Here is a 12,858-nt window from a genome sequence, read left to right as displayed (position 1 = left end):
GGGAAAGAGCCCAGGAAGGGAAGTTAGTGGATAGGAAGCACACAGAAACCGCTTAAGATAAGGCAATGTTGTTAGCATCCTCCCAGCTCTCTATTGTAAATAGGCTGTAGATAATTACTTTTCAGCTCTTATGCAACAGCTCTTTGAGATTGTTGCCATCTGACTATTACAATCAACTGTCCTTTTTTATATTATAGTATAATTTATTAATGACTTGAACAACTGGATCATTCTTTCATTCTTGTTTATTCCATGAGGTTGAACCTCTCAACAGCATAGCCTAAGACTAGGTTAACCTTAACCGCTTGTGAATGTTCAATGAACATTGAAAATGGTACCGAAGTTGAAGAAATTATAATTTGGTATAATATGTAAGCTTTTAATTCTCTAAATATTTAATGTCTTTGTGTGTGTGTGTATGTGTGTAGGTTAAATGTATCTTTAGAATACAGTACGAAGAGGTCTTGTATATTCAAAGGCCTATTGAAGAGGACAGAAGAAAGTTTTTCCAAGAACTGATTCTCAATCAGGCCTCAATGGCTCCACCACGAAGGAAACACACTGGTAAAGTTCCTAAAGCCTTTAGGAAAATGGGTGGGTTGGAGTTAAGAGATACCCTATCTTGGAGTCATCTTTTTAAAAAACCCATTTCTTTGTGGAAATGAAGACAGTTTTTCAGGTTTTGTTTAACTTTAGATGAACACATGTGGAAGTGGCCATTGTGTTTACCTGACTTGAGGAGATTGGGAAGTACAGCCTCATTGTTAAAGCTTTACTAATGAGTGACTGTTTATGTAGTCTCCTTATCACTTCAGTCCAGATGCTCTGGTAGATTTCACATTCTGAGGCTCAAAAAGTCATAGAAAATGTCTTTGGTTCTGCTGTGTTTTAGTCACTTTAAGTACTAAGGACTGGAACTATGAGGTTGTGAACAACAGGTGTTGTGCTTATTGCTTTCTGGGCCAGGGTAGTTTTGTTGGGCCAAGAACTGGTTAGAACATTTGCCTTTTCTGGTTTATCTTATTTATTGATTGATTTTTCAAATATTTATTGAGCACCTATTATGTTAGCTATATTATGCTAGACACTTGGAAATCTATCATGGCTTTCTTTAAGCATTAGAGTTTTCTTGGATTTGGGCCTAATAGCATTAAGAGGGGCCTCAAAATTAGATTTTCAGCCCCCTGACTTAAGTAAGGACTGCATGCTAAGTCATGCAAAAGAGAGTTTCTTTTCCTAATACTAAAGGTGCAAAAAAGATAAGATCCCCTTGCTTATTAATCTTTCATCCTCTTCTAGAAAATAGCAGTCCTGTTTGGTAAAAAATTTAAGCCTCTTTCTTTTTGTTCTGCTTTTTGTTTCTCGTAGCTGTTCTTATAGGATATTAAATACATTTCCCATCCGTGCTAATTCCTTGCTTTTTCATACTTCTTTGTTTTTCAGTGGCTATATTATCCAATACTTTAATAATTTTATTGTCCTTTAGTGGTTCCTTTTCACATTTTCTCAGTGCTTTTAAGATGACCATCTATCAAATGACTATAGCTGTGGGGTTTTCCCCACAGAAACTTTGGAATATTCAACATGGAAGTTATACCTTCTGATTATTGGTTGTTGCCTTCTGTTAATCTAAATAACAGCATTTAAAATATTTCATTATTAAAATGATTCATTTTAATAAAGTATCCTGCATGTTCCTAGACATATTTTAGTCCCGTAGATCTGAATTTTCTGTGTTAAGGCTGAACATAATTCTTTTCTTTTTGAGTTGCTCCTGTTGACTTTCATTTTTCATCTTAGGGGCTATTTAGAAATTGGCGAGAATACTTAGGATTTTAATCCTGAGCTTCATTGTGATATCAGGAAAATCTTTTAGGGAATTAGAGAGCATTATGGTTAGGCAAGTTAATACTTTACCTTCTAAGATGATGTTTTGTTTGTTTTACAGTAGATAGTGAATACCATAGATTTCATATATCACACTTAAGCCTGGGTTTTCCATCTTCATGTCTTTGGGATTCTTTTTTTTAGTTACTACTTTTTTTTTCCCACTCCCTGCAGGTGCCATTTACTATCCCAACTGTGTTGTAGTAAGAATATGAGGGTAGGAGATTTGTCTAACAGTAGAAGTCTTTGGGAATGGGAAGGATCAAAGAATTATTCTTTGCCCGTTTAAATTTCATGCATATAAGGCAATGTCATTTTGAGAAACAGTCTTTAAATAAGGTTGACTTCAGCAAATCAGTATACAGGTACTTCACCTGAAGATATTTATGTTGATTTGAAATCTTTTTCTTAAAGTTGTATGTAAATAATATCTCAGAATCAGATTATTTAAAATCATATCATTTGTGCTTTAAAGACGTCCTGCTGTAAGTTATTTTATAAAAGTAAAGCTATTCCCTAATGTACTTTTGGTTTCCATTCAAATTTTTACCTGCTGAATTCACATGGTTCACATGTATTTGGAATTCTCCTTTTCTTAAAAAAACATTTTGAGAGAGTGTCAGAAAAGTAATTGAGGTCCTGACCCTGCCATGTTGGAATCTTAACATTTTCTTCTACTTTCTTTAGGTCTTTGTGCTATGGAAGTTCTTCCACTTGCTCTGCCTTCTCCACCTCGTCAATTATCAGAATCAGAAAAAATTCGGATGGAGGACCAGGAGGAAAATACTTTAAGAGAGTTGCGGTTGTTTCTCAGGGATGTAACCAAGAGGCTGGCCACAGATAAACGCTTTAACATCTTCAGCAAACCGGTGGATATTGAAGAGGTCTTGTTTCAGTAGTGTGCAAACAGTGAAGTTGAACTGGCTAAAAGAAAAAAATGTTGACATCTTTTTTTGGAAGGAAAAAAACAAAGGCATGGATGAATATTACCCCTAGCCTGTAAAATTTTAATCCATGTGATAACTACCAATGTCATCAGCAAACATCTGGTGACTTTTGGATGAAATTAATGACAATTTGTATATGTCCTCTTGATTAGTATTGATCTTTGTGATCTCCTACTCTTCATTTAAGAAGAGGATTAAAAGTTACTTTAGTGAAATGTCCATACTAGACTATTTTTATTCCAGGATAAATCCTGCTCTCCAAAAGAATATTGGTATTAACCAATCAATACCAATTAAAATTGGCATTTCCCAAATTGTGTATTCCTTACTGAAAGAGGTAGCTAAGAAACCTGAAATTTGTCTTTCATATTTTGGAAATGTCTGTGACTAAGATGCTCTATGAGGTTATAAGCACAGCCTGTTATTTTTCTCTCCAAGAATTTTCTCTGCTCCGAGTGGAAAATTTCTCACTTTCTATGTGTATTGTTTTGTGTCCTTGTGGGAGCATGGTTTGTGATGATGAGAAAAGAAATTTTCCATTTGGAATCTACTATAATACTGTAGAATAAATTTTATTTTGTTTTGTTTTATCCTGGGATAATATAGTGTGTGGATGCACATAATGCAGTCTTTACTGGCATTCTTCTTATAGTTCAGACTCCATGTTTGAACAGCTTTGGTGTTTTTAGTTTTAATTTTTTTCTTCATCTTTTTTTACATTTGAATTATGAAGTGATGCAGAGTTTAATGTTGTGTCCTCGTTGTGAAATCTGTACTCTTGGATCAGAGCAGATTCCTTTGGAATCATTACCTCATCTATGCCTGTGAGCTAGCATTATGTTTTTTCCCCTTGGAAAACCTGAAAATATCTATTCCCCCCACCTCCCCTTTTTGGGAATAAAGGGACTGTGTTTAATTTTATTTGTATGTTTATCCACAATACATAGTTTTAGCCATTTGATCCTTTCAGCAGCCCCACAAGGTCATTATTATGTTGCAGTTGAAGAAACTGAGGCTTACTGGCAAGTGACGCAGCCAGCACACACTGTTTCTTAAAATTCGAAGTCCACATTCTTTATATCACAGCTGTCAATCTTTTTCTACTGGAATAACAGGACTTGCCTATTTGCTCTTGCAATTAATACATATTTTATATTCGTGAAGCATATTTTTTCCCTCGTGGTATTTTCAGAAAGTCTTAAAGCTATCAGCCCACTTTAAAGATTGTTATAAATGTTTATTTTTTTTTCAAATTGGGTATGGGAACTCTGACACTTAATTGATAGGGACTTGCCCCCAAGTAAGCCTCCTATGCTGGGAGTGAACCAGTTTTGCCTTTGTCCAGGAAAACTTTTTCTGTCTAACCAGAAGAGATTGTCAGATTTCAAATGCCATCTGTGATAGACTGAAAGTTTTATAAATGATGGTAAGGCACTGGGAGGGGATAGAAAATGTTGGCCAGTTAAAACTTTAATTTTAGGATGATGTTTTCTCTTTTTCCTTTTCTTTTTCAGATTCATTTTGCTACTGCTTCTTTGTTTACTTTTAAGGCTGAAAACTTAGGGGTCTCTGGGACAGATAGAGAGGGGAAACTAAAATAACATTTTGATAACCTGAAACACAAAAACTTGTATTAAAATAATGAATTTGAAATGTCTAAAAACTTTATCAAATTCCAAAGCAAATTGCAGAGGAAACAAAAGTTTAGAAAATAAGTGTTGAATTTAAATAAGCATAGGTGCTAAAATTTTATGGTCTTTAGTAATATAAATTTTTTTTTTTTTTTTTTTGCGGTATGCGGGCCTCTCACTGTTGTGGCCTCTCCCTCTGCGGAGCACAGGCTCCGGACGCACAGGCCCAGCGGCCATGGCCCACGGGCCCAGCCGCTCCGCAGCATGTGGGATCCTCCCAGACTGGGGCATGAACCCATGTCCCCTGCATCGGCAGGCGGACCCTCAACCACTGCGCCACCAGGGAAGCCCCAGTAATATAAATTTTTATAGTGCAAAAGTTTATAAAATGTTTTCCACGTGTACACAATACATGTCAGTTGTCAGAGCCAAGGATCCAACTAATACCTTCTGAACTGTTCCTTGTCGAGTATAGCTCCACTATCTCCCCTATAAGGAGATTGGCTGGCTTTTTAGCTCCTAGAGAATGAAAAATAAATTAAAACATGCACACACATCTACCTAAAAATTTAAAAACATAAATAATATGTATGTGCATATATATGCATATGTTTTTGTATATGCATATATGTGTATTTATTCATATGAATATATATTCAGTATGTAAATTTTTAAAAAGGCATCAGTGGACTGCACTGGTGGTCCAGTGGTTAAGGCTCCACGCTCCCAATGCAGGGGGCATGAGTTTGATCCCTGGCTGGGCAAGATCCCACATGCCGAGGCCAAAAAAAAAAAAAAGCATCAGTGCCATCTGCAATGGAGAAAACTAGCCTTTAGTTTCATAGAACAAAAATTACCCTATTCCCAGAATTTGGTCCCGGACTAATTAGACATTTCTAAGACTGTGTTTATGTCACACCTAATTACTTGATTTGAGATTTGCATTAAGGAAGACAATGCAGTCATACACACCTTGGAGATATTGTGGGTTCAGTTCTAGACCACTGCAGTAAAGTGAATATTGCAATAAAGTGAGTCACACGAATTCTTTGGTTTCTCAGTGTATATAAAAGTTATGTGTACACTATACTGTAGTCTTCTTTAAGTATGCAATGGCATTATGTCTACAAAAAATGTACATACCTTAATTAAAAAATACTTTATTGCTAAAAAGTGCTAACCATGATCTGACAACACAGGATTGCCACAAACCTTCAATTTCTAAAAAAAATGCAATATCTGCAAAGTGCAGTAAAGGCAAGTGCAATAAAACAAGGTATACCTGTGGATATATAGGTTGGAAGAGCTTTCTTATTGGTCAAATGATATAAAACATACAATTTATTGGGCAGTCATGACCAATATCTCTATTTTGGGTTATCTCCCAGAAAATCACACTGAGCAAAATGTATTTTTTGCTTGTAGATTTGTTTATATTTAGGGACAAGGCCAGTAAATTTTTTCTAGTCATGAAAGCAATACTTACTTTTGTTATACAGTTGACTCAGAATGTTTGTAATGAATCCAAAGGAGCAGAAAACTCTTTCCATGAAACGATTCATCCTGGAAAACTGAAAAAGACAGATAATTTTTTTGTTTAGAGATTTTAAAGAGATTTACCCAAGAACATCTCTAATAATAAGAAAAAAAAAATCTGTGTTTCTTTTTATTTTCCTTAAAAAATTCTTTTCTTGAGGTAACATTTATTGATGCTTATTGGGTATTTTTACCAATACATTTTCTTCTCAGGTGTATCCAAAGGATTTTAAAAAAAAAAAAGCTGACACAGTTTGTTTCATATTTCAAGATGAGAAACTTTTCAGAGTTGATTTAGATGTGACTTGAAACTGAAGCTTTTCATGGAAAGTATGACATAGTATTTTTAGTGGCATAAATTGCTCTATAATTTTATCCTTATCTGTAATTATTTCCTAGATATCTAGATTTAATTTTAAAATAACTGTATGGTTTTCTTTTATGTTTTTATGAGTAGATTATATGAAATCTCAGAAGTAATTTTCATTAAAATATCCTGTTTTAGGTTTCAGATTATCTTGAAGTAATCAAGGAACCAATGGATTTATCAACAGTAATCACTAAAATTGATAAGCATAATTACCTGACTGCTAAGGATTTCCTGAAAGATATTGACCTCATCTGTAGCAATGCTTTAGAGTACAATCCAGATAAGGACCCAGGAGGTAAGGATGCACTGGGCAAGGTTGACTTTGGTGATCAGTGAGAAGATAGTTTAAAATTTAAATAAAGCTTGCCTATATTTCAGATAGATAAATTAATCTTAACGACATATTACTGTATTTAGAAACTTCTTTTTTTTTTTTGTTTTTTTTTTTGTTTTTTTTTTTGCGATATGTGGGCCTCTCACTGCTGTGGCCTCTCCCGCTGCGGAGCACAGGCTCCGGACGCGCAGGCTCAGCAGCCATGGCTCACGGGCCCAGCCGCTCCGCGTCACGTGGGATCTTCCCGGACCGGGGCACGAACCTGTGTCCCCTGCATCGGCAGGCGGACTCTCAACCGCTGCGCCACCAGGGAAGCCCTAGAAACTTCTTGATGAATAACTAATAATATACTTAAATATTTAATTATTAAATTCATTTGTTAAATTACATATTTAAATTAGAGGATTTTATTCTTTTTAAAAAAATTTTATTGATGTATAGTTGATTTACAATGTTGTGTTTAATTTCTGCTGTACAGCAAAATGACTCAGTTATACATATATATATATATTCTTTTTCATATTCTTTTCCATTATGGTTTATCACAAGATGTTGAGTGTAGTTCCCTGTGCTATACAGTAGGACCTTGTTGTTTATCCATCCTATATATAATATTTGCTAATCCATTTATTAAATTATTAGATAATAGATTAGAGAATTTTATTATTCTAAGTATTGTGTTCAGGGTTTAGTTTCTTGATTTACCTTTCACTTTTTATACTTAGATTCTTATTTTTTTCAGGTAAAATGGAAAACTGAATAGTTGAGAATTTAAGATTTATTTATTTAGTCAACATCACCAGTGCTGATAAACACTGGTAATTTCGAATTTGTGGAAACTTATTGTGGATAAGTTTACTTATCAAAAGACCCCCTTTAGGTAGATAGACGTTATCTGTTCTATAGACTGCATGTATTTTTATATAATTTTATTATTTTACTCTTAATCCCACCCTGTACTCAAATCTGTAGTCCCAACTCTGTTAATGCCCTCCAGGGGAGACCTCCAGAAATAATCTGTAGTTAAACAAGATGAATTTATTGATACATTGTAATAAAGGAGAATGTATATCATGGGGAGCCATATAGGATTTGAGCTAGCATTAAGTGATTTTGGGGAGGGTTTAAGGAAGTAGGGCTTTGCAGTGGATTAGATGCTCTTAGGAAGTGGGAATAATTTGGGCACTAGGTATTTTAAGAACCTGGAAGGCAAGAAGCATGGAGCAAGGCTAAACTTGTGATTGGTAAAGAAGCGGCAGTCATTCATCTTACCCAGGATAGGATTATATTTGGTTATTTTTGTGGTTAGGACAGTGTTCATACTTTTGTCTGTGTTCAGACATGATTATGGAGTGGTCTTTTTATCTTGATCCATCATGGTCACAGAGTGGTGTTCTGTAAAATTGTTTATGTTTTTTTTATTTTTCATTTTTTAAAATTATTTTGCTGTGTCGCGTCTTAATTGCAGCACACAGGATCTTCGTCGCATTGTGCAGGCTTCTCTCTAGTTGTGGCACGTGGGCTCCAGAGCATGCGGGCTCAGTAGTTGCGGCACGTGGGATTAGTTGCCCTAAGGCATGTGGGATCTCAGTACCCCGACCAGGGATGGACCCTGCGTCCCCTGCATTGGAAGGCAGATTCTTAACCCCTGGACCACCAGGGAAGTCCCTAAAATTGTTTTTATGTTTCAAATGAATACACCAAGGCCTGGCTGATAGTGCCAGGCCCTTTCCCAGCTGGCAGGGGTCATTACTCTATTTCTCACTCTGTTGAGAATTCTGTTTCTTCACAGATGATATACAAGTAAGATGCTTTTTATTTTTAAAAAACTAACGCAAACTTTCAGTTATCTAAAGATATTCAGAATACAGTTTCTGCTTTATGTCTGTATTTATGGGCAGTGGTTCTTAACTCAGGCCACCTGTTAGAATGACCTGGATTTCTCATTTCTACATGAAGTTAAGTATTTCTTGTCTTAGTTTAGACCACAGTAAATTGCATACTTTAATTCCAAGTTAAGAGGCAGAATGAACTTTTATATAGCTACTCTTGGTATCTAACAGTTTTTAAGCTTTGTATCAGGACATTTATATCTTGTTGTTGTTTAGGGTTTTTTTTTTTTTTTTTTTTTTTTTTTTTTTGGGTTTTTTTTTTTTTTTTTTTTTTTTTTTTTTACTTTTCACTGTATATCATGTAGAAAAATTTATGAGGATAAAAACAAAGAAAATTAAAGCAACCTATAATCCTGTTGCCTAGTGTTTTCTCTCTTTTTCTTTCCCTCTCTCCCTCCCTCCCTCTCTCTCTGCCACACACACACATGCACAGATATTATATATGAAATACATGTATGAATAATATTTTTACTAAAATGAAAATATAACTCTTGTAAACATTTTCATTCATGTAATATTTTGTGAAAAGGTTATGAGTTAATGTATTTTTACCATATAATTTTTATCATATGGATGTATTATAGTAGCTACTACCCTATTGTTGGAAGTATTAGATTTTTTAGCTTTTTTCTCTATTATAACACTGATGAATATGGCATAAAGTTTATGTATATCCTTAATTATTTCCTGAAGATAAATTCCTTAAAGTGAAATTTCTGGATCAAAGATTATATAATAATCTCTTTTAAGCCTTTTAAACTGTGTTGTTAAAATTTTCTCACAATTTAAAAAATCTTCTAGCAGCATCAGAGTCACTTATTAACCAGTATAGCAGTTTTGTGGGACTGAGAGAATCTCCTTTTCAGCGTAGATGGCATCTGCAACAGGGCCACAGTTTGGCTGGTAAAGAATGAGCTGGATGTCAGTCTCCTTTGATTCCCTTGCTGCCTTCTTGGTGAAGGTACAGTTGCACAAGTGTCTATATAGTGGCCTTGAGCAGTGTGTGAGAGTACTTGAGTGCCTACACTCTCATCCTGTTAGTTTTTCAAGACATAGAGGTTACTGAAACTGTGCAGTAGGTAAGAAGAGCCTGGGCTTTGGATGTACACCTGGGCTTCAGTCCTAGTGTTATTTCCTAGTTCTTTAACTTGATCAAGTTAAGTCCTCTAAATTTTAGTTCCCTTATCTGAAAATAGGGATAATTATAGTACTCTTGTCACTGGGTAGTTGTAAGGATTAGATGAGAAAATGTATTAGGTTAAACCTTACGAAATTGCCATTTTCATGTGGTTCAACTTGAATATGTTTGGCCCTTAGCATAGTGCCTGAGATGTGAGAAGTATTCCATAAAGATTAGTCATTCATATATTTATTCTTGTTATCATTATTATTTAAATTATGCTTTAATTGTTTATAAATTGTTTCCTTAGTGGGTACCTACATATTTGCTTTAGAATGACCCTATGTACTTTGTGCTTATTAGTATATTCCCTGGACCACATTTAAAATTTAATCTTACTTTGGAACAGATCTGGGGACTGATAGTGAAAAATGAATTTGAGCGGTTAGAAAAAGCCAGTAGAAAGGATCAATCCAGATTCTCCCCCCACCCCACCCCATGTAACTTAATTATAACCACATTGAAATAATATTGCTTTTATGAAAGAAGCAATGATTTCTGGTGCATAATAACCTTTTACTACAGAATGCAGTTGTATAATCAAAGAATATGGCTCTATCTCACAGTTAGAGTTGACATGATACACTTGTAACTTCATTTCTCCACTGTTTTAGATGCAAAATGTGTCATATAATTCAAAAGCATGATTTCGGCTCTGTTCAGATTTTTTCATATCTTCAGCCTTTCTTTTCTTCTTAGCAACAGAACAACTTGTTATGTATTAGGAAAATAACCTCAGGGTCTGTTGTGTAGCAAGTGGAAATTACATGAATGTTGTATTACTTTTACAAACTCCCATGAGTATTTGAAAGCTTACAGTGTTCTGTTTTGCAGAACACTTGGCCATTTGGGGAAAAAAACTAGCATGTACATAGAAGACAAAAGCCAACATTCTGGAAGCTGTACATGTGGCCTAAGTGTTTACCCAGATTCTCCCTTGAGGATAAAGTGGACAAAAATTAAATATGTTAGCCAGAATAATTTTAGTTTGTAGGTTCTAAATGTGACTAGTATCAGATATTTGATCCTAATTACTATCTTATAAATATGTGATATATTTTATGTTTAACTGTTCCCCATTCTTTGTCTTGTACCACATGCCCCCTCTAGCCCTCAAGTGCATTCACATACATACCCTCATTTAGCTAATTTTGATGAAATTTCAGCCCTAGTCTTGTGGTATTCTCAAAATCTTCTGTTTTGCACCGGTTGTTTAGGAATAAAGCTCACAGATTCAGCTTTTGGAGCCCTCTATGGGCTATGCTTCAGTCAAACTCATTCATATTTTCTGTTAGTATTTGTAAGTATCATGTGCTGTTACTGAGCTGAGTGCTTAGAGTACTGTGACAGTCCTTGTCTCTTGAGATGGAGATATTAAAATCAGTAATACATATTGAATAATTACTATGTGACAGATCTTATGCTATATGTTATAGTTTTAATTTGCTAGGACTTCCTTAACAAAATACCACAGACTGCGTGGCTTAAACAAGAGAAATTAATTTACCCATAGTTCTGGAGGCTAAAAGTCCAAAATCAAGGTGTCGGCAGATTTGGTTTCTTCTGAAGCCTCTTTCCTTTGTTTTCGGAGGCTGCCTTCTTGCTGTGTCCTCACATGGTCTTTTCTTTGTGTCCGTGCACCCCTGGTGTCTCTTGTGTGTGTCCAAATTTCCTCTCCTTATAAGTACACAAGTCAGATTAGATTAGGGCCTACTCTTATGACCTTCTTTTACCTTGATTACTTCTTTAAAGTCTCTACTCCAAATGCAGTAACATTCTGAGATATTGGGGGTTATAGTCTCAACATATGAATTTTGGGGAAGAACACAGTTCAGCCCATAACAGTTAATAAATAAGCCACAGTCCTTTCTATCTAGAAACTCACTGTTTTATAGGAATGACAAATATCTAACTATTGGTAATTGTAATAGATTATTAAGGTGTAGAGATAGCATAGAAGTGGCGATTTTGAATTTTGTCTTGAGGCAGCAGCAGACGATTGTAATGCAGTTTCATAAGGTGTGTATTAGATATATGTACAGTGTGAGTAGAGCACAGAGGTGAAGACACTGGAGATGATCGAGATTAAAAAGGGCATTCATTTTAGGCTGAGAAAAGTAGTGTACAAAGGTATAAAAAAAAAAGAATATGGCTGGAAAGTAGAGTGTCTGTGGAGGAGTAGTGAGAAATTCACTCACTTCTCCACTCACTGAATCTCCATTTACTGAGCATCCATTTATGAAATATTTTCTGTGTGTAAATTGTGTTCAGTGCTGGAGATATGCAGCTCTGGCCTGAGAGATGCCTAAAGGCTTAGCGGGGAGTCCTGCATAAATGTCATACTAAGTTCCCTATCTTCATTTGATCCTGTGTAAGGATTTCAGAGTTAATTCTTTAGATGATAAGGGGCCACTGGGTGGTTTTGAGACAGAAAGTGATTTGATTTGATTTGCATTTAAGAGTATAGTATTATAGGCAGTATCAAAGGTCAAGGGAATGATGAGATGGAGGTTGGAAGACCAATTAAGATTCACTTGTGGGGAATTCCCTGGCAGTCCAGTCGTAGTCTACAGAATGAAAAGAGAGGGGGGCCTAGAAGGAACCCTCCTCAAGGGAATATGGGTCCCAATTCTCAATTTAAGTCTCAGTCTTACTGTTGGTACTTCCAGTACCTTTGTTAAATGTGTTGCCTCTGCTGAGAGTGTGTACATTAGTTCTTTCTTTCTTTTTTCTTTTTTTCATTCTTTCTTTTTAAATCAGTTTTGTTGAGATGTAAGTTATATACAAGAAAACCTAGTGCATCACTTTTAAAACCATGCTTATCTTTTAAAATCCCACTTATCCTTCAAGGAATATTAAATGCTATGCTCATGAAAGTTTTTTCCGATTTCCTTCCAGTTACAAGTAATCCCTTTGTCTTGGAATCATAACACTATGTGACTTTTCTGAGACACTTATTCCTTTCTTTTTTTTCCTGGAGTGATTACTTATTTACATATCCTTATCCTGTATTTTAGACTCTAAGCTGATTGAGAACAGGATCTGTATAGACTTCTTGTATGGAGCATATTCTTTTTTTTT

The 12,858-nt window shown here is 35.2% G+C and overlaps 1 protein-coding gene across 2 annotated transcripts in view; it reads left to right on the top strand.

Moving 5' to 3' along the window:
- Positions 1–12,858, top strand: part of ATAD2B (ATPase family AAA domain containing 2B) — a 145,537-nt gene that overhangs the window by 102,424 nt on the left and 30,255 nt on the right. Inside the window, exons 20-22 of one of the 2 annotated variants that reach the window (XM_007455492.1) lie at positions 429–564; positions 2,575–2,756; positions 6,507–6,666. In XM_007455492.1, the coding sequence (XP_007455554.1) occupies positions 429–564; positions 2,575–2,756; positions 6,507–6,666 (478 nt within the window). Of the gene's footprint in view, positions 1–428; positions 565–2,574; positions 2,772–6,506; positions 6,667–12,858 lie in introns of both variants that reach the window. The other variant, XM_007455491.1, reaches the window with a different exon arrangement.

Source organism: Lipotes vexillifer, unplaced genomic scaffold (genome assembly GCF_000442215.2).
Source record: "Lipotes vexillifer unplaced genomic scaffold, Lipotes_vexillifer_v1.1 scaffold131, whole genome shotgun sequence".
NCBI lineage: Eukaryota > Metazoa > Chordata > Mammalia > Artiodactyla > Lipotidae > Lipotes > Lipotes vexillifer.
Note: the sequence above shows the minus strand (reverse complement) of the source record. Positions and strands in the feature narration are given on the sequence as shown.